We start from the raw sequence: 22915 nt of genomic DNA on the forward strand, positions 1-22915 counted from the left end.
CAAAATATAGTCTCTCTTTTTATAGTTCAATGATCTAGTTACATTTTTGTGTAAAGTGTAATTACTAATTTGAGCCTTATCTGTTATTACTTTTCTATTCAATTCTAGTCTTTATAGGAGTTTAGTTCCTTAGCTTTATATCAATTTCCATTTTCCGAACCAATCAATCATTGCGCAAATGTCAAAAATTGATTTGTCTGAAATTAGTGTAAAAATTACGTTAAGAAAATTTCCTTTTTGGACCGGACCATCCACATGCGTATGATTACAATGTCATTTTGGTGGGAGGGGAAAATGCATGTAGACAAGAAAAGTCTATGTAATGTACGTACTTGGGAATTTCACTTTCCCCATGAATTTGGACTATTTGGACTAATATATATATAAATTGATAAGCTTCAATATGGTAGAGATAAAGGTTGGGTGAGGAATGAGTCTAAGTATTGTGGTTTTGGTCTATATATTATATTAGTCAACCTAACTTGTGAAGTGGGCATTTTGACTCTGCTTTCAAATGCTACTTTTAAATTATATTTTCAATCAATAAAGAAATTGAAGGATATTTGGTCCAAAGAATATACTAATATATATTACTTGTATTAACAAGGTGTTTAGCTATTTGAGTATAAAAGATTTGAATTGTTTAAATATATGGTTGAAAGTTTAAACCATTTTTTTTTTGTTGGTGACTAGGGAAATTTGTCATCTCTAAGCAAATGGTGTGCACTAGATAAACCTCACTTTGTGATCCTAATCCGTAAAAGACTATAATAAGGTAAACCAATCGAAATTGGACATACTTAATCGGCCCAAACCAAGAAAGTCAATAGTATAGATTGCTCTCACTGGAAATCGAATTCGGAATCTTGTGATTACCAAGTTAACATTGTGACGAATTTGGTTGGAGGTGCCCCAAACCAAGAAGGAAAATAGACAATTCCAAATATTGGAGTTCGAACCAATTTGAGTGCACTTCCTCTACCTTAAAGATTTTGGATACACTGTTAGTTATTATCCGATACACTCTTAAGTTTTGCAAATTGCACATTAAAAGCTTATAATATTTTTTAAAAAAATATATAACCACCTAATTTTTCCCTTTATTTTTAGTCATTGATCAACCAGATAAACGGATAATATTATTTTATATTTTTTAAATAAACGTTGTTCTGACTTGAACCTACTCCTATATCAGATCATGCGAGAATAATTTTGTATCAGTATTGGGCAAATTTACACTCTTTAAAAAATAAATTGCGTTGAACGGTACGGTTGACAATCCTGTTGAAGTGAAGTGGTTCCCTTGGTAGTCTCATTGACAAGTTCTATTGGATTGACGGCCTCTCTCAATTGGCAAATTGATTTTTTTTTTTTCACAACTTATACTAAAATGTCCAAACTAGCTATTTATGTAGCGGTCCACATAAATTTACCAACAAATAAAACATTTTATTTTCACAGAACTATTTGTCTAACCTACAAAGACAACCACACCATAATATACTGCTAGGGGTGGAAATTGTAATATAATCCATAGATATTTAATTAATTATTTAAAAATAATATTATTATTTTTCTCTCATACTTTTACCACTTAATATTCAATATTCACCCCGAACTTAGAAATTTCGATCTTTTTTTTTTATTGACTATCGTAAATTGACCGACTTTACCTAGTATTAAAAAAGAATCTATTTATTAATATTGTTGAAAATTAAGAAGTGAAATCAGGATGAGAATTTAAAATTTTTAAATTCAATCCGTATAGATTAGATTTTTTGGATGATGGGTAGGTTTTAAAAAATTTGTACCCATTGTGACTTTAAGTTGAGTTCGATCAAATTTGTATATACCATTGGTCAAACTAATTAATTCAATATATTTCATTTCGTACTTTTTTGTATTTGATGTACAATATTACAATTGACATCGTAAAATTTTCTTTTATATGCATATCTTATAAGTTAAAGTAAGTTAGTAATACTTAATAGCCTTAATTACTAGACTATTGGCTCATTGCTTGCCGGAATTCCACAGAGAAGCAAAGAGACATTATATATGCACTTTTGTCAGCAACGTATTTATTTGGAATTTTTGAGATATTTATTTAAAAATATGATAATATTTACTTGGTTTTTTTATATATAAATAAAAATTTAGTTATTATTTACTCGCATTATGTTTATTATGAAATTTAAGTTTTAATTTGTGTGTATAGTTTACATTTTATTAAATTTTAAATATATTTATTAAGATAGATAAAAATTGGTGAATATTTGTGATAGGTATCCACCCACCACGGGACAAATAGGGTTGTTAGTGTTTTGTCTTATAAACCTCAACTTGTAATTGGTAAAATTAATGTGTCAAAATAAGATTAGATTAGGTCTAGTGTTAGTTAGTATGCTGATTGAAGATTTGGTAGAACAAAATCTGCAACAGAGCCTTTGAAAATTGAAACTGCAACAGAGCCTTTGAGAATTAAAACTACACAGACTTATCTTGTACAATTGGTAGAGCAATTACGCGTCCTGAGGTTATTTTACAAGAATACCCATCTATGACTAAAATACCTCAAGGGTAAGACAGTAATTCATGCTACATGAAATATATTAGGATTACTTGTCTTACAATCCTCTATAGTTTCATGAGATAGCAGGGTTGTACCGTCTGAGGTATATTGCACATTGGGTTGAGAATGTGTTCTCTTACTGTTTAATTTGTATGAATTGCTGTTGAAATATTGGATTGGATTCACTGATGGTGGTCCCCCAGATGTAGATACGATTGTATCAAACTTGGTAATTAAACAATACTCTGACTCTTTTACTTTCTGTTTGATTTAGTTTTCGCACAAGATATATCGTTATCACAATGAATGGTTAATCAAACGCGAATAGGGTTAGCGATACTCAAGAATTCAAACAAAAAACCCTTAATCTGGAAATACTGAAAATCACAATGGACAAATTATATTGTGCACCTCTATATATATACTTTCTAATTTGGAACTCCAATTTCATACTCCACACGATGGAAGAAGATGTACTTTTAAGTGTGATGAGGTTCGTTGATTTGGAGATGAAATAATACAATATGTATGAGTAACAAGCTCAACTAAGAAGGTATGATAATAAACCTGCTCCATCATTAGACTATCCCATTCAGACTAATAATAATAGGTTCAATAATCAATATGCTATGTTCATCTACTTACCTACCGCATATGAGTGTTATACATTTTTTTTTATCACGTTTGGATTTAATAGTTATTAAATTTGGTTGTATTATTCAGACTATTTGATAGTACTGGCTAGCAAATAAGTTGTTGATAGCTAATAAATTAATTGCTAGTTATTCTTAGCAGCAACTATATATTAATTGGCAGGATATGTCAATTTCAGTATTGATATAAGAAGTAAATTATTTTGTTGTTATTTATTATGGCCAAAATATTTCCATTCGTTGACTTTGTGTTTACGATCGATATAAAATACGTCTAAATTTATAATATTGTGACATTATTATTATTATTGCATTATTTTGTTTATAATAAATGCAACTTGTAATCTAAAATACTAGGGTTTCTAGCTAGCAAGAATGAAATACATCAAGTTCAACTCCCCGTGAAGACTGTCTATTAGTTTTCTTGGTTTGAATCGATTGGCTAACCGATTGGCTATATATGGACAAGCTACGTTGATTTACCTCATTGTTGTTCTTTGCTGGCTATGGTCACAAGACAAGCTTCATTGAGAGCGCATCTTTACGTAGGGACTGCAGATTTTCTTGTAAATCAAAGAATGAAATACATGACCTCCGCTAACTTTTCAAAAGTTAATGAAAAACTTGTTAGAATAGTTTCTCATAGATTATTAATTAGTTAAGTGTTTTCAAAAGTTTGGATAAAGACTTGGTCTTAAAACTAAAAGATAAAGATAACTTATTTATTTTGTCAAAAATCAGTTAATATCAAAAATATTATTTCCTCTAAATTTTATTTTATTTATTTATTTATTTTTTTGAAAATATTTCCTCTAAATTAATTAAATATTTAGCATATTTTGAGGGAGTCTTGAAGTTTGGTGTGGTGTGATGATCGTTATCTAATTCGCATTAGAATTTACTTCAATTCTCTATGAATACGTTTAATCAAACAAAGCCATCGCCATATTATCTTTTACTTATTAAATTTTTAGATAACTATTAATGAGTCACTTAATTTTGAGTTTTGCTCTACGCCAGAAACATTTTTACAAACACAAAAAGAGACCACAGTAAATCGTCTAATTAAACAAAATTCAGTCCTGAAAAACTAGTTTCTAGTAATTTCTACTCTTGTAGATGAATTATATTTAATACAGATTTCAAGCACCCCTATCCCTAATACATAATAAATTATTGACAAATAAGTACAACATATTATCACAGACTATTTTTGAAAAGGAAAAAAAAATAGAGCTTGAGAAATATGAATTTCAATCAACATACAACAACTAACAACATCATTGAGATTAACATACAAAGACATGATTGGTCTCCTTTCTCACAAATCTCTGTGTTGCTTTGCACATGATATAGCATGCATTTAGGGTGAAGATTTGAGGAAGCTATGTAAGGACAATAATAGTAATCCCAATAGATAGACATGGACATGATGATTATTAATTTCCTCAAAAACATGGGTTGGAGGGAAGACACTCGTGCTGATGTCTTGGACTTTTAGGAGCTGTGTTTTTTGCTTTTGTGATTATAATGCATTGCATGCACATATGTAATGAGGAATTAATTAAAGTGGGATATAATATACTAAGCACACGGGCGGACACAAATATGATTTCCCCCTGGAAAGCAGAGTTCAAAAGGACCCCCCCCCCTCATGGGTCCCCCACCTTCATCATTTGGTTGCCTACATTACACCTGCATCATATTCAATTGGGGGAACATTTGGACCCCACATGTCTCTTTGTCTCTTCTCGGATTTTCCCTCCATAATTTACACTAAACATCAAATATATTATTATATATAGAAGTTAATTAACGTGAATAGGAGTGCTAGTTGATTACTTCAAACAAGGCTTTCAGAAAATGTTACTTAGAGAATGGTTATGAGTTTACACATAGGATATGTAGATAGGGTGGCCGCAGATCGGGTTCAGAATCGAAAATCAACACAAATAAATAAGGATCGGGTTTGGGCTTGAGATTTGTAGTCCTAGGCGCGAGGCTCATATCAAGACTGTTGATAATGGCAAATTATGCTATGATTTCGGGTTCACAATTTTAAAATTCTATATTCACAATTTTAGATTTCAATATACGGAATACAAAATTACATTACTCAATATTCACAATTTTTAAACTCTATATACAACTGCACAAACTTTTTGCACAAGTATTATTAGATCGAGCATTTATAACATGAGTTTTTTCTTGATTTTTTTTGCTTGTTTGGAAGGGAGAGGATGTGAGGTGTAAGGAAGAGAAGAGGGAGGGAGGGGGCATTCATGGTTCAAGTGTAGTGGATATGTACACAATCATTATTATACATACACACATTTACTAAAGTAAATTTCACAAAAGTTAACTAATATCACTGGTGGTGCTTCTAATGCAACTAAAAACAAGTTTTTCGACCCAGGATCTTGTGGTGTGATGACATATAGAGATAGTGTGTGCTCTAACATACACCAATTGTTTAGACTCTAGATCAAATGCTTAATTACCACTACACCAAAAGATCATATATGACGACTAGTAGCAAAAATGTAACTTTATTTCTTTATACTTGCGTAGCAGTTAACGCCACTTTTCAATGACTAGCTAGATGTTGGGTTTAACTCTCCAAGTTGCAGCCCAACAAATGAATTTGAGGTGACTACATTCACTACTCAATCCACCTCTATACTTTTTCAATCTACCACCAACTTGGAGTAGTTAGACATTTTCAAAACCCAACTAGTGAGAGTACACATCACTTTTTATCTTATTAAATATTTAATTTGCAACAAAAAAATCAGTAACATTTAAACTATTTACACATAGTAAAATTTACTATCTATATTTAAAAAAAAAAAAAAAAAAACAACAACAACTAACAACAAAGAAATTATTCAAATACATTAACAAAATTATTTAAATTTTCTTTTAAAAGCGAATTATGTGTTGAGAGTGGGATTTGAATCCACACCCTTTCAAACCAAAACCTTAATCTAACACCTTAGACCAACTCAACCATCTCAAACTACAAATATCAAATTTGGTAATTTGTTTTTTGAAAGAAAAGTACTGTTGAGAGTGGGATACCCTTTCAAACCAATTTGGTGTTAAATTGTAGTTATTGTAAAATTTTAAGAATAATTACTATTTATTTTACAATTAATTATTAAATACATACATACATATAAAATTAAAAATAATAACAAGGTGGGGCAGACAAGTTTTTTGATGGTCTTACTAAGGATTCATGGGAAAAGTCATCGGAAGAACAAAAAAATATGATAGTCTTAAAAGACAAAAATGATAGTCAGGAACTAAATTTAAAATTGTCACAAAAAACAAGTGATCTCTACTAGAATTAATTCTAAAATAAACTATAAACTCAAAAAAAAAAAAAAAAAAAAAAACTCTACCAAACAGAGCATATATATATATATATATATATATATATATATATATATATATATATATATATATATATATATATATATATATATATATATATATAATACATATATCTTGCAAATTTTTAAATTTTAGTTCAAGTTTTTTTTTTCTTTTTTTTTTTTGAGCAATACTATCTGTGTTAGAGTTAATACCCAATATAGTTATCGACTATAGTGGTTTTACTTAATTTAGTCCTAAGTGACTTTTTGTACTCTATTTAGTCCTCGACTTTAATGGTTTACCCACTTTAGTCCTCTGTTAATAATTCTGTTAGTTGGGTGTTAATAACAAGGTTAACATGGTAATTTCATTTATATTTTTTTATCAAATTAATTATTAATTATATGTCCTAATTTCTCTCCCTCTTCTGCATAGTTGATACAGTTCCCTCATTCCCTTCATCAGGCTGTAAAAACATACCGTAGACACATTGACAGATAGCTAATTTCTAAACAAACAATACACTTACTTGAAATATATATATATATATATATATATTTGCATCCAATGCACAAACACCTTCATAATTTAAACAGATTTGAATCCCCCATGAGTTAAATCCACATTAAAACATATTTGATCTAACAACCAGTAAGAAATGAGTTAAATCCACATTAAAAAAAAAAAAAACTGCTAACAATATTTTTTTTGTGGGTACCGTATTTTGGCGTGCATTTGTATCTAATTCTTCATCTTGAATCCCCCATGGTGTGTTGCTTCCACTTCGGCATTTGCTCCCAGTGCCAACAATGGGTAACAGGTTCAACAATCGTTGGAGTGTTTTGCCGTGTGTTTGCTTCTGGTGGGTTTGCTTTGTATTCACTTCTTGTGAGTTTGCTGTGTGTTTATTGGGCTTGAGGAAGAGAGGGAGAATTGTATCGGCAGAAGACTGAGAAGAGTGAGGGGAGGGGGGAATTGTATCGGCGACAGAAGAAGACGGAGAAGATGGAGAGAAATTAGGATATATAATTAATAATTAATTTGATAAAAAAATAAAATAGAAATGAAATTATCATGTTAACCTTGTTATTAACCCCCCAACAAACAGAATTCTTAACAAAGAACTAAAGTGTGTAAAACAATTAAAGTCGAGGACTAAATAGAGTACAAAAAGTCACTTAGAACTAAATTGAGTAAAACCACTATAGTCGAGGACTATATTGAGTATTAACTCATCTCTGTTACAATAATACAATGTAGTATAGCTTGAACTCATAACCTCTCAAATGGAAGAGTCATTTTGTGTTGCCGGACCCAAGGTTACTGGCTAATTCAAGTTTCTTAAGTTCTTAACTAAAGTCAAAAAAAAAAAAAAAAAGTTCTTAACTAAAGTCTGTGTCTGCTGAGACTAAACTCGTTCCTCAAAACCCTACGCTCTGCAGAGGAGTTTACAGTGCAATTGTATTCATTCTTCCTATTTTCATTCGCTCAAATATAGACTTCGATGGCGGAAGCCAAGGAGAAATTGACTTTGGTGGCCCGAAAAGCATGTTTCGGACTGCCCACTGCGTGCCCGAATTGCTTGCCCGTTTATATTTACCTCAGGTTCTGCCAACGCCCCTTCGATTTGGCTTTCAATCTCATTCACCCCGATTCTGGTACAGCCTTTTCATTCTCCATTTGTTTATTTAGTTTTTAATTCCTTCGGAGTTCAAAATTTGCTGTGCTTATCTGCGTTTTGCTAGTTTAGTATAGAGTGTAATTCGTTGCCGAAGGTGTTTGTAATAGATTTGTTAATTTTATTGCACAACAAAAAATCCAGACGGGAATAGAAGAGACTCATAGAATAAGTTTTAAGAATTTTTAGTAAGAGAAACTATAGGTAGGAAATAGAAATCTTGAAATGTAAATTCTAAGGTTTGGCTACTATGCATAGCTCACAATTGTGCAGATCCCAGGGCTCTAGCATCATACTAGAATGAATAGTTGGGGCTGATTCTTTTGATTTTATTTTATTTTATTTTATTATTATTATTATTATTATTTTTTTTTTTTTTGAGTTTGAGTAAATTAAGAGAATGATTTGAAACCAATTTAACCTGTTGCCAATCTCTAAAATTAATTTCTATTGGTGTGGTTTCAAATAACTGAAATTTGATAAGGTAAGTGGAATGCACTGCTTAATTATCTGATGCCCAAATGATATCTTTAGTAGTATCTTGGAATTTCCATTTTTTGGGGTCGACTAATTTTATTGTGTACCTTCACCTTGGTTCACATTCTAAACTGAGAAATGCTTGGGACAAAGGCCGGTTTATAACTTGTATTTTCAGTTGCAGTACATTTGGAAATTAGTGATACATTACTCTCTGGTTGAAAGTAAAAGATAGGTACTTGGTGGATAGAGGGATTAGGGAAGCCTTTGTTTGGTAAAGTTTGTGATTTGTGTTTGTTGCTTTAGTTCTGTACAACCTGTTTTGTGATGGAGAAACTGTGTTTTCACTAATATGAGCCAAGAGGTAACCTCAAGGCCTTGCACAACAGCACAAGTAGCAAGAGGGATGAGGCTAGATTGCTAGAACCCTTGGTTATGAGTTTGAGCCTTACTAGGAGCACTCTTAGTGAGGTTTTGTCGTAGTCCCTTATTTGTAGGGCTATTCACCCTCCGTTATTTGGGATTTTATGTTTCACTAGGAATGATATTATATTTCCTTCACTGATTCCAGTAGAAAACTTGCATTCTCTTTCTTTCATTCTAGGTGAAACTGCAATAACATTTTCTAATAATTTTGCCAGATCAAATACCTTATGTTGAGTCTGGAACTTATGTGGCCTATAACAATGAGAAGGGTGGAGTTATTCAGAGTTTAAAGGATGATGGGATGATTGATGATTTAGACTCTGCAGTCCGCAACACTCCAGAATGGGCATCAACAAAGGCTATGGCTGAGTCATGGCTTGCTGATGCTCTCTTGTATGAACTCTGGTTAGGATCTGATGCGAGTTCTGTGCAAATCTATTATTCTGATCTCCCTTGGCCAATAGGAAAACTTATGTACTTTAAGCAAGTTCATGTTACAAAACAACGACTTGGGATAACAAAGGAAAATGCTGATAAAAGAGAAGAGGAAGTAAGTTCCAATTTCTTTTTTATTTTGGTCAATACTGCATGCAAGCAAGCACGCAGTAATATACCATTTGGTTCATGGAATGAAAGTAAGGGAATAGGAATAGGATTCTATAAGGAATGGAATAGAGGAGTATACAATATGAATTTTGTTCCAATGTTTGGTTGGTCTAAAGAATTAAATAAGAAATTATATTCAAGTGTTTGGTTGGTTTTATGGAATGCTATTCCATTCTTTACCTATTTCTACTTCTGACCTGTTTTATGGAATGCTATTGCATTCTTTACCTATTTCACTAATCAAATGCCATGTAAGGGTTATAAATGAGTAGAAGGGTGGGGAGCAGTGGGAGGAGGGTGGTTACTTATTATTTATATTCACGATGTGGATAGATAAGATTTTCCTTGTTTTTCTTTAACATATGCACGAGACACATATGTTTACATTTTTATGGATTCATATTCTCTTAGAGAGTCTAAAGGACTCTTCTTTTGTTTTTGTTTTGTTTTGTTTTGTTTTTTTTTTTTTTAAATTAAATTGTTCTGACAGATTTACAGGAAAGCTTCCTCTGCTTATGAAGCGTTGTCAACTATGCTAGGAGACCAATCCTTTTTCTTTGAAAGCAGGTTTGTTTTATTCATTAGACAATTCCCCCACCCGATCCCCCCTCTTGGGAGGAGGTGGGGTTATGTATAGCAGTATAGGTAGAAATTAAATGCTCCTGAGGCTTCAGTTCAAATATTTTTATTAGCAAACCAAAAATATTTTGTTTTTCGACTATTGTGCATTAACAGCTGTTATTAATCTAGGCCAACAAGTTTAGATGCTGCTTTTCTTGGACATGCCCTCCTTACACTATTTGCCTTACCCGTAAGTACTAGTTAGCTTATAATCTTCATTCAAATTCCTATATCACTATATGTTTATTTATTTATTGCTATATCCATCAGTCTACAGATTACCTTTGACATAAAGCTGAGAACTGAAATATGATTGTCTTAGGCATATATCAACGGTGGGACTATCAGTGCATGGAATCATATTACACAAAAATTGAAAATAGTGGATTATGTCCACCTGAACATGCGAATGTGGGATTGAACTTAACATTTCTTGATGTAATAACTTATATTGTGCGTAATGTTGTTATGGAGTATAATTCTAGATCACATGCAGTATATGTTTGTTGTCTATCTTTGATCATAATAGATATGTAGATAGTTTTATTAATAATTATCACCAAATTGAATCATCTTCTGGATTTTATTTCGGTATTTATTCCTGACAGCACTGTTTTGTTTGAGTTCCGATATTTTCAAGAATGATCATGAATTAATGATCCCTCCCCCATTGTTGGCTGTTGTTCTACCCAACAGGATACTTCAGTTCTGAGAAGCAAACTCTTGGAGCATGACAATCTTGTAAGATATACAGAGAATTTAAAAATACAGTTCATAGATGCAACTGAGTTGCCTTCTCTCTCTCAATCACATACAGACCCCTCTTCATCAACAACAAGACGTACCTCAAACTGGAGTAAGTCTCTGTTATCTTGCCTTCTCTCTGTTTATTTTGTGAAGTTATGTATCAATATGCCCGTGTCAGATTTGATTTGTCTCTGTATTTCTGCTTCTAGATATTATGCACTGGTTCTATTTTCTTAAGCAATTGCAACACTCTAGAAATGAATCTCTATGACACCTAATCTACTCTCTTCGACACTTTCTGTTTTCTCCCTCCCTTTTAATAAACCTGTTAATACTATTGTCTGGGATTCTAAATTCTTCCCCAAATTTGCGAACTAGTTGATAAAATAGAAAAATAAATTTATCCCTTGTTGAGCATATATATAATATGTAAGCATAAATATGCATTCCAACTATCAGCTTAGACTTGAGACGGAGCACATGCTTCAATTTGGTATCAGAGCCAACTCCATGTAAGAGGTTGTGGGTTCGAATCTATGTGCCACTTGACAAAAAGAGACTATGATCCACATGTTGCTCATTGACCATAAAAAAGCAACCAGCTCGCACACATGAGGGGGCATGCTGAGCATATAATATATAACCATAAATGTGCATTCCAACTATCAACTTAGGCTTTTAACGAGACGGAGCATATGCTTCAATACCCCTTACCAATGTATCTAATGGTGTGTGCATTTGCAATGCCCAAATGAGTGTTGATCTGTTGCAATTCAGACCTTATTGCTCTGTTGCATTTTTCAGTCTATAGACGTTTGTATATACTTGTATATCTTTATTCTGGCTTAATGTTGTTACTGAAACTTGTCTCGCCTGCACAGGCTCAAAACCTAAAACCAAACCTCAAAAGAAAAGGACCGAGGAAGAGAAGAAGTTCCGAAGAAGGGCCAAGTACTTTCTGGTTACACAGCTCGTTGCAGTTCTAGTATTCCTTTCTCTCCTGGGAGGATCAGATGATGGCGAGGTGGAACTCGACGACGATGATGATGGCATGGATTATGATTGAACAAGGATACTTTCTTAACATCTTTTCTCATTGCCAGCTTTTGAGCATAGCTTTCCTCTTCTCCTTGAGATTTGATGGAAATTTTGGAGATCTGATGTGTAAAATTTGTATACTTCATGACAGATCAACTAACACTTTAGACAAATTGGAGTTGTTTTTTTTTACCCAACCTGGAAAATAAGGAACCATAAATTTTTGCTCTGCAAAATACATTTCATTTCCCATTGGAAGAACAATTATTTATTTATTTGTTTGGTTACTTGTTCTATCTCATGTCTTATGTTCCTCCATACATAATTTGTAATTTGTGAATTTATTTGTGTTCTTTACTTTTATTATAGTAATTGTCATTTAATTAATTTCGAATTGAATAGAAATGAATTCCCATTTTAGAGAAAGTGTGAAATGAATTTTTAATCAAATTTTATTATTACATATAATGTATTTTATAAAATATATAGTATACTTATTAATTCGATTACCAATCAAATTAATTGATAAGTAAATTATATACTAGGCGCACATAATTACCTATGTGTGAAGTTAGCATATATTCACAATTATAGAGTTAATACCCAATATAGTCCTCGACTATAGTGGTTTTACTCAGTTTAGTCCTAAGTGACTTTTTGTACTTTATTTAGTCCTCGACTTTAGTCCTCTGTTAAGAATTCTGTTTGTTGGGTGTTAATAACAAGGTTAACATGGTAATTTCATTTCTATTTTGTTTTTTATCAAATTAATTATTAATTATATGTCCTAATTTATCTCTATCTTAGTATCTCTAATGTATTGATACTACAAGAACAGAATGCTAATTGATTGAGTTTGAATTCATTACTGTTAATGCTATTTGCTAATTATTTGCTAATTGCTTTGTGTTTAGATTCATTTGAAAATAACTAAAAATGCTTCTATTTGAATTCATTTGAAAAGTGATCAGAATTTCAATATGCCAAAGTTAACTAATTGCTCATTATTTGCTAACTGTTTTTTCTTTTTTTTCCTAAAGTATTATAATTTACTTTGTCTTTAGTATGCAATTGTGTAAATATATATAGAACATATAATTAATAATTAATTTGATAAAAAAATAAAATAGAAATGAAATTACCATGTTAACCTTGTTATTAACACCCAACAAACAGAATTCTTAACAGAGGACTAAAGTGGGTAAAATCATTAAAGTCGAGGACTAAATAGAGTACAAAAAGTCACTTAGGACTAAATTGAGTAAAACCACTATAGTCGAGGACTATATTGGGTATTAACTCCACAATTATATCATAAAACAGAGTTTATAATGAACAATTTGAATCCTAGCCCATATTATATACATAATACAATTAAAATAGTATGTACTAAGTTAGCATATATTCACAAATTATATCATGAAACAGAGTTTATCATGAACAATGTGAATCCTAGTCCATATTATATACATACATACAATTAAAATAGTATGTACTTGCAGTTAACAAATTATATACGTTTAATTATATATATATATATATATATATATATATATATATATATATATATATATAACTGAAAATAGATACGGAGTAATACATTAAGTATTAATTATATGTACATAATTTAGATCAGAATTACACAATGTTCATAGTGGACCTTAGTCTATAATATAACGATTGGCACATATTGATGACATACATTGGTTGCTCAATGCACAATTCATGCTAGTATATATATTAAGAGTCAATTAAAATATTTTTGGAATTATGTAAAAAAAATCGATGATTTTTTTTAATATACCTTAAACTGTAATTATTGCAACATTGTGCTTTGCATTTTAGTGAGACAGAAATGTCCTCCATTGTGTGATTACCGGTCTATTTCCATCTTTTTTTGCTCATTTTTCGTCCATACTATACTCTCTCGTTTGCCTGTCTTAGACTAAGTTTACTCTTGAAATTGAGTTCGCTGGTAACTTGGCATAAGTTATATCACTCTTTTATTATTATGGAGTATTTAATTTCTCAAATAGTATTTGAAAGATTATAAATTTTGCAAGTGTTATACCTCTGTTTGACACGCTTAACTGAAAGTTGAAAGTTGAAAATTAAAAATTGAAAAGCTATCTAGTAGCTAATAAGCTAACTAATTGAAATTAAAATATTTGGTAAAATTAATTGTTGAATTAGTTTTAGAAAACTGAAAAACAGAAAATAAAAAACACGTTTACTGACACAGTTTTTCATTTTGAAAACAGAAAATAATTTTTCAGTTTTCTGGAAAACTGAAACACTATTAAAAGCTGTTTTCTAAATCGAAAACAGAATTAGCTTTCATCTATTAGACTATATGTCACTATAATCGCATTCTCACCATTATCTACTTACATATTTATTCATTACTATGATTACATTCATTATCATCTTCTTTTACTTATCATCGTGTTCTATCTTTTCCACTTGCATTACTTATTTAAACATAACTTATTTGTTTATGCTTAAAATTATACATCATTCACATTATTAAAATTAAAAATTGAAATCTATACCACATTTTATATTTGATTGAACTCAATTGATTATTAGTTCGGATATTTTTAATTATGCTATATCATATACAAGTTTGGTCCACGTTTTATATTTTGATTGAACTCAATTGATTATTAGTTCGGATATTTTTAATTATGTTATATCAAATACAAGTTTGGTCCAGATATCGGATATTGAAATTTCACATATATAATATTAGAATTCAAAATAAAAATTATATATTATATACATGTCATTCAAATGAATATATCTAAACATATTTTAAATATTAGTTCAAAAATATTAATAGTATCTAAACTACATTTTATGTGAATTTAATAGGTTATTGGTTCGGATATATTTTTATTTATGTTATATACATATATAAATTTGGTTCGGATATCAAATGTAAAATTTTTACATATTGGACTTAAAATTAAAAATTATATTTATTCTATTTAAACCAAATATATAGGTCTAAAAATCACTCGAAATTAAACTTATTGTTAATTTTATAACGTTAATCTAAAAAAATAAATTTGAAAAAATAAGTGTTAGTAAACAAGTTTTCTAAACTGAAAACAGAAAATGGAAAACAGAGAATGAAAACTGAAAAATTGAAAAACAGAAAACAGTTTTCTGTTAGTAAACAGGCCCTAGGATTTTGATTAATGAATGGTAGATGGTGTCATTTTTGTAAATTAATAAAGATAAAATTTTTTTTAAAAAATAGGAGCTTATTTTGAAAGGCTTCTTGATGTATCATTTCAAAATAAGCTATTATTTTATGGCTATGTTTGGCAAATCTAGCTGAAATGGTAGCTGAAAGCTGAAAAGCTATAAGCTCGAAGCTGAAATTTGAAGAGCTGTTAAGCTAGCTGTTATGTTTAAAAGTGTTTGGTAAAATTAGCTTTTTGATTAAATTTAAATAGGTTTGTTTACATATTAAAATATAAAATAATGAAATCAATATAATTAATCAAATATAAAGTAAGAACATATATTTAAAAATATATAAAGTAAAACAAAATGTTTATAATTTATAAAATTAGTTCATACAAAAATTATTGTTCAAACACAAATATCAAATTAAAATTACAACGAAACATATTGAAGAAAAAATGCCAAAAGAGTTTTAATTGAGAGGGATAAATGATGTCATTTATTTAAAATAATAAGGATAAAGATGGAAAAAAATTAAGAAGCTACTAGCTTATTTTTGAAAAGCTACCTGAAGTAGCGTTTCAAAATAAGCTCTTATTTTAAACTACTAGCTTATTTTGAGAGAATTACCAAACAAAGCTTATAGCTTATTAATAGCTTAAAATAAGCTATAAGCTCCTAAATAAGCTTTGCCAAACACAGCCTATGCTCCCAATGTTTACCAAACAAAGCTTATAGTTTATTATAACTTAAAATAAACTATAAGATCTAAAATATATTTTACCAACAGAGCCTATATAGACTCTCAATCTCTACTTCTTCACTTTTACTCCATGACGTGACAAACAATGATAAGTTATCTTCATTATGTCAGTCCTAAGAAATGCCTACATAAAAAATTTGAGTAAGAAAGTAAAAATTGCAAGTAGAATTTGAGAATCTAAATAATATTTTTAATTTTTGCAATCTTCCAAACACTATTCATTGTAAGCTTTTGTTGACTTTTAGTAAAACTTTATGGAGGGTTTGGTTGGTCAGAATTGTAATTCAATGTCAATGCAATTCCATGAAAAGAGAATTGTAATTGGATGGAAGAAATTGCAATTCATAGGTCCCCTATATGAATAGCAATTCATCTATACAGAGGAAAGGGAAAAGGAAGAAACTGACATATTTGTCCTTGAATATTATTATTAATATTACTAGTATTTTCACACTTGCGTTGCACGGAATGAATTTTTTTAATAATATTTTAAGAATATTTGGATTGAAATAGAATTATATAAATTATAACAATGAATATTATATAGTGTAATGGATTAAATGTGCTAGATCAATTATGTTTTATGATGTTATCATTGATTGAATTCGAGCAAATAATTGCCCAATTACCTATGCGATGCATGAGTACAATTTTTAATTATATATTTAGATAATAAAATTAAAGATGAAATTATAAGCAATTCTAATATTTTAAAGTATACATTTATTTGATTATAAGATTAGTGCAAAAGTATCACTCAGTTAATTGAATAATATATGAACTCGTTTGTTTGCAATTATCTTAATAAATTGATATGTGATATGATTTATGTAATTATATTATTACTAAAATAAACATGGGGAAAATGAGAAATAATTTAATTGTAATTATTATAAAAATTAATCCAACGAGCCATGTTTAGTATGCATTATAAATTTATAATCACCATGGTTATTTGTTGGCTTGCACTAAATTTTTACACCAAGATGGTGTTTTGTTGTCTTGGTTTGAGAAAGATCTAGAACAATGTATTTATTACACATTTTCTGAACTCATATTTTAAGTAAAAAAAAAAAAAGAGTTTGCAACTTTTTTTTATACGTGGAAAAGAAAAGAGCCTAAATAAACTACAAATTATAGAAATATGGGCTACACGAACCCTATAATATTTGCATCTAATAAACTTTTAAAACCCTTTTGGGGATTTTGAAAAATATTTAGATTGAGACGTTACAATCATGTATTTTAGATAGATTGTTTCCACACCTATTTTGTGCATGTGACCGAGAGCTTTCAACTATGTTGATACACATAGTGAAACTGTCATTTTATGACACCTTGCACAAATGTTTATAATGAAATATTGATATAGATTACAACAATACTTTTGAGATAATTGCTCTATAAATGACTAAAATTCAAGTGCATTAATTTCACTATCCCATGCAAATGCAAGTAAAGAAAAAAGAAATTTAATGTAAGTTTGGCTTCTCTTTAAAGTACACTATTGTAAGGATTAATATGTATATTATTGTCATAATTTAACATATAACCTTATTCAATGTTATTTTAAAATAGAGTTTTTTCCCAAAATGGTCCCTCGACTATTGCTCATTCTCAATTTTGCATTTCGACTTTCAATTGCACCTAATGTGGTCCCTCGACTTTCAAAAACTCACCCAATTTGGTCCTCCGTTACATATTCCGTCAAATCAGTGTTAAAATGAAGGGCATTTTCGTCCATTTACCTATTGTTAGCCTAATAAACATTGAGAAATAGTTGAGGGATCATTTTGAGAATAGTCAAGGGACCATTTTTGAAAAACTATTTTATTTATTTCATTTTTGTTTATTTTCATTTTTTAGACACTGTAAAATTAGAATTTCTATACATTTTTTTCTTACAAAAATAAATAGTTAAAATCGTGCAATCCAACCTCAAAAATTTTAACTTTCTTTACAGACTTTTCCCCTCTAAATATACAAACTATTCCTATGAAGTTTTACAATAAGTTCCGTAAATTTCATAAATACTCATATACTTCTTCTTCTTCTTCTTCTTCTTCTTCTTTTTTTTTTTTTTTTTTATAAATGTTCATAGACAATCAATCACTATGTATCACATTAAATATTACTTTTACCATTGAAAATAATATTTTTTTTCAAGCGTAGACACCCAAAGAGTGTAAAATGTAGGGAAAATATTGGACCAAAAGATAAATTTTTCTAGTAAACTTCTTAGGTGAGCCGAAAAGTAAAATCTCGTCAATGTTTCCTGCAATATTTTCTGTATTTGATTTCGAAGTAATTATTAAATTTTATATTAATTTACATTATTTAAGATATTGTATGACATCTTTTATATGTTTTCCTCTTCTTATTTTTTTTAATTAATTATTAATTATTAAGGCAAGTATAATTTATTTTGTAATGTGGACACATTATTTTTAATAATTTTGATTTAATTTTAAATTATACCTTAATTATAAAAATCCGACCTAATAATTTTAGTATATTACATGGGACACAATAATTATTATAAATAATATTTAATAATTGTAAATTTGTATTCAACAATAAAATTTATAGTTAATTTTTAAGTCAATCATAAAATCTTTTGTGTTGTGGGCACATTATTTTTAATTATTTGAATTTAATAATATTATATCTTATTTATAAAAAAATCCAAAGTAATATATTTAGTACTACGGATGTGACTAAGAATTATTTTAATCGGTGCTTAAAAAATGAGTATTTATAAAATTTACGAAACTTATTGTAAAGATCTGCATAGGAATAGTTTGTATATTTAGATAGAGGGAAAAAGTCTGTAAAAAAGTTAAAAAATTTTAGGATGGATTGCACGATTTTAACTATTTATATTTGTAAGAAAAAAAATGTAAAGAAATTCTAATTTTATAGAGTCTAAAAAATGAAAATAAACAAAAATGAAATAAATAAAATAGTTTTTCCCAAAATGGTCCCTTGACTATTCTCAAAATGGTCCCTCAACTATTTCTCAATGTTTTTTAGGCTAATAATAGGTAAATGGACGAAAATGCCCTCCATTTTAACACTGATTTGACGGAATATGTAACGGAGGACCAAATTGGGTAAGTTTTTGAAAGTCGAGGGACCACATTAGGTGCAATTGAAAGTCGAAATGCAAAATTGAGAATGAGCAATAGTCGATGGACCATTTTGGGAAAAAACTCTTTTAAAATATTTTAATATGATATGATTACATAAAAAAAAAAAATTGATCTTATATTGTTGTACAAGCAAAACTCAAGATAGACACATTATTGTATGCATTAGAGTTTACCAGAGCATTTTTTTAAACATCAGCAGTAGAAATATAGAATTCAAGTTACAATTACTTGCAAAGTGAAATTATTTATTAATTTTTTATGGGGCTCTGCAATGAAGTTATCAACATTATCTCAGATAATAAATATTTATTATGTAATAATTAAATGATTAGTGTAGTAATTACGTTTACCTTCATACTCAATCAAGTGAAGCATCTGAGAAATACTTCTCCAGAGATTTAAATAAATTTATAATGGTTAAAAAAATCAAAGTGGCGCAGCGGAAGCGTGGTGGACCCATAACCCATAGGTCCCAGGATCGAAACCTGGCTTTGATATTTTCCTTTATTTTGACTACAAAATCGTCCTTGTCAATCAAATGAAAAAAAGACATTATTCTTGTATACTATCAAATATTGTATATTCATATACTTTTAATATATATAAAAAAAATTTATACATTTTTTAATAGTCCACACATGACACAACACTGTTAGTTTGCCTCAGATTCTATGTAACTAATCCTTTAATTATCACAATAATTATTAGAAAATACACTAATATTATAATTATACCTTAAGTATAAATAAATTATATATATATATATATATGGGTTCCTGTGCGGTTGCTTAGGTGCGTGGTTTTTACTTTTTAAGGTGCGTAGTTTTTCTTCTTAAGGTGCGTCAGTGTTGAAACTTAAGGTGCGTCAATCTAAAGCTTTAGGTGCGCGATTTTCCTTCTTAATGTGCGTGATTTGTATGCTTAAGGTGCGTCAATGTTAAAATTTACGGTGCGCCACTTTAAAACTTTAGGTAATTCAAATGAGAAAAATTATACTCATTTTATGTTCTCATTAAAATTTACCAACATTCACTTTATATAAATTTAGTATATATAAAGAGACTTTCATAATTTTCATAATTACATGGGCAATCATAGAATTAACCTAAATAGTAGGCACAAAGCACCTTTTCTAAAAGGTAGAAAAGAAAAAGTATTATCCTCTTCTATTTGATGAACATTCACAAACTTTAATGTTGATATTACGTACTTCCAAACTAAGTAAAATATAAAGTAGTGATATTAGCAAGTGGCAAAGTTAGCTTAGAAGAGACGAGGTATCAACATCAATCCAAATATTCTCTTTATTACCACTTCCTTTAAAATATAATTAAATCTATACATCATACTCACCCATAGAGATCATCTTTGCAATTTTATGTAGACACAATTATTTAACTATTCTCAATTAACATTTAAGTAATCACAATTTACTGCCTCAAAACCAAAGAAAACAAATTAAAATAAATTATTATATGCATGACATATACTATATTATATTCATGTTAATAAATACAAATTTAAGTTTTTGTATTGATGGGTTAATCAAACTGATGCGTTGAACATAAGTTTTTCTAAAACAGTTACGAGTATTATGGCTAATCAAGCTGATGCGTTCTTACAACATAGATTTTTCTAGAACAGTTACGAGTATTTTCATATAATTGCACCATGTAATTCAAATTATCAATCAAATAAGGCTTATTGCTATCTAATCTCAACTTTGTTTTCCAACCCACTTCTTTAAACATCTCTTGGATGAGATGTCAAACATGACATCTATCATTTTCTTACATAGAAGTGCACACCCATGATTCTTGACAAAGCTAAAATCCAAGTTAGTATCATTAGTGTTATTGATTACAAAGTCAAGTTTCGAGTGATTGTTGAATTTAGAGAGTGGGATGTTGAGAGAGGGGTCCTATTCCTAGCTAGCTAGGTGTACTTAGAGCTAGGTCATCATTCAAACAATGGCAGTGAGTTAATCCGAAAAAATGTACTCTCCAAGTCTACCTTGCTGTAACAAAGCCGTGAGTGGAGTCTACTTTGAGCATGTGACTCATCGTGAAAAATCACTATACATTTAGAACTGAAAGTGAAATAAAATTGAGAGTGTGTTTGGTTCGCACATGAAAATAGGAATTGAAATGAGAATCAAAACATCGATGGACTGGATGAAGTTGTTTGTACTTGAGTTTTGTGATTTTGGAAAATGTAGTAGCGTTGTAGGGTGGTAAATTATGATTTACCACAAACATTGGGGGTGAAAATGGAATTAACTTGTTACTGATAAGAGAGAGAGAGAGAGAATATTGAATAAGATGCTTCCACTGAGTGGGATTAAAAGTCAACTCTCTCCTTTTCCTTTTTGATACCCCAACCCAACCCAACCCCACCACTTTCTCTGCTCTTTTTGTACTCTCCCCTTTTCTTCACCACCAAAGCATCTACTTAACTCATTGACCCACTTCCTCTTTGCTATCCTGCGCCGTCCACTCATTTTCAACCCTTTTCAATTCTCAGCCGGCACCACCACCCCCCACCCCACCCTGCTACCTCACATTTGCCCCGAGTGGTATTACATGTATTCTTATTTCTATTTCTACTTTGATCTAGTGATGTAGAATTTTTACGGTAAAATAATAAAATGTTTAAGACCACTAAACCATTTTAATCTTCAATGGCATTTTTATATACTCCGTAATAAAATATTATCTAATTCTATTAAAACATTTAATAAAATATACATACATATATATAATGGGGTGGGTGGGGTGGGAGTGGGGAGAAGGGGCAATTTTGTCCTCATTTTCCTGCCTCCGGATCGGTCCATGATTAGGTATTAGTATAAGAAAATTAACAAGAAGATAAGTAATTCATAACAAGTTAGGAGCAACAGATCCAACAAAACAAATACGAAATAAGCTCGAACTTGAATGATTCAAGCCAATATGTCAAATATGATATTCAAGATTGAAGAATTAGATCAAGTCATAGGGAATGTGAGATGCACAAAAGTGTCTAAAACTAATTTTGCTATTTGGTTACTTGGACATATAATTTTGCATTGTACTCCACTCTCGTGGTAATTTAATACAAAATTATCCAAATAAGAATACAAAGTAAATATTATCCTTTAACGCCCAAATACTCACCCTCAAAGGTGAAATCCCTCTCCCCTAGAGCCTCCACACCCTGACTCAATAAGATTGTGAATGAATAAATCACAGTGATTTAATGGTATTTAAGTGGGAGGACCGGCGCTTAGTATGCATAAGAAGCCTACCACATTGGGTAAAACTCGCATATTGCAATTGCATGCCAAGGCCTAATAATGAGTCATCATCCTCAATCTACCATCCAAGTATTAATTGAACTGCCCATGCGAAAAACACCCAAATGCATACTATTATAGTGGGTATCAAGTATGTGAATGTGTACGTAGCTAGTGTATAAACCCTACTCTCATAGTAAAAATACACTTCAAGTAAAAGTATATAATCTAGATCCAATAAGTATACAAAATTTCAAGCTTTAAACTCTTACCCAATTCATACAACAAACCCTATCACCCCCCCCCCCCCCCCCCCCAAAATTTTTTTTTTT

General features: G+C 30.0%; 1 protein-coding gene and 1 non-coding gene across 2 annotated transcripts; both read left to right on the plus strand.

The window, feature by feature from the left end:
- The first annotated feature begins 8009 nt into the window (after positions 1 to 8009).
- On the plus strand, positions 8010 to 12493 carry LOC116024608 (mitochondrial outer membrane import complex protein METAXIN). The gene is made up of 6 exons (XM_031265540.1): positions 8010 to 8264; positions 9403 to 9737; positions 10284 to 10360; positions 10544 to 10604; positions 11111 to 11270; positions 12043 to 12493. The coding sequence occupies exons 1-6, from the start codon at positions 8111 to 8113 to the stop codon at positions 12225 to 12227; spliced, it is 972 nt and encodes a 323-aa protein (XP_031121400.1). The 5' UTR covers positions 8010 to 8110; the 3' UTR covers positions 12228 to 12493.
- Positions 12494 to 19734: 7241 nt separating this feature from the next.
- TRNAM-CAU lies at positions 19735 to 19806 on the plus strand. Its single transcript has one exon. It is a non-coding gene; the product is annotated as a tRNA-Met (tRNA).
- The last annotated feature ends 3109 nt before the right edge of the window (positions 19807 to 22915 follow it).

The sequence above is a fragment of the Ipomoea triloba genome, chromosome 7 (genome assembly GCF_003576645.1).
Source record: "Ipomoea triloba cultivar NCNSP0323 chromosome 7, ASM357664v1".
Classification (NCBI taxonomy): Eukaryota; Viridiplantae; Streptophyta; class Magnoliopsida; order Solanales; family Convolvulaceae; genus Ipomoea; species Ipomoea triloba.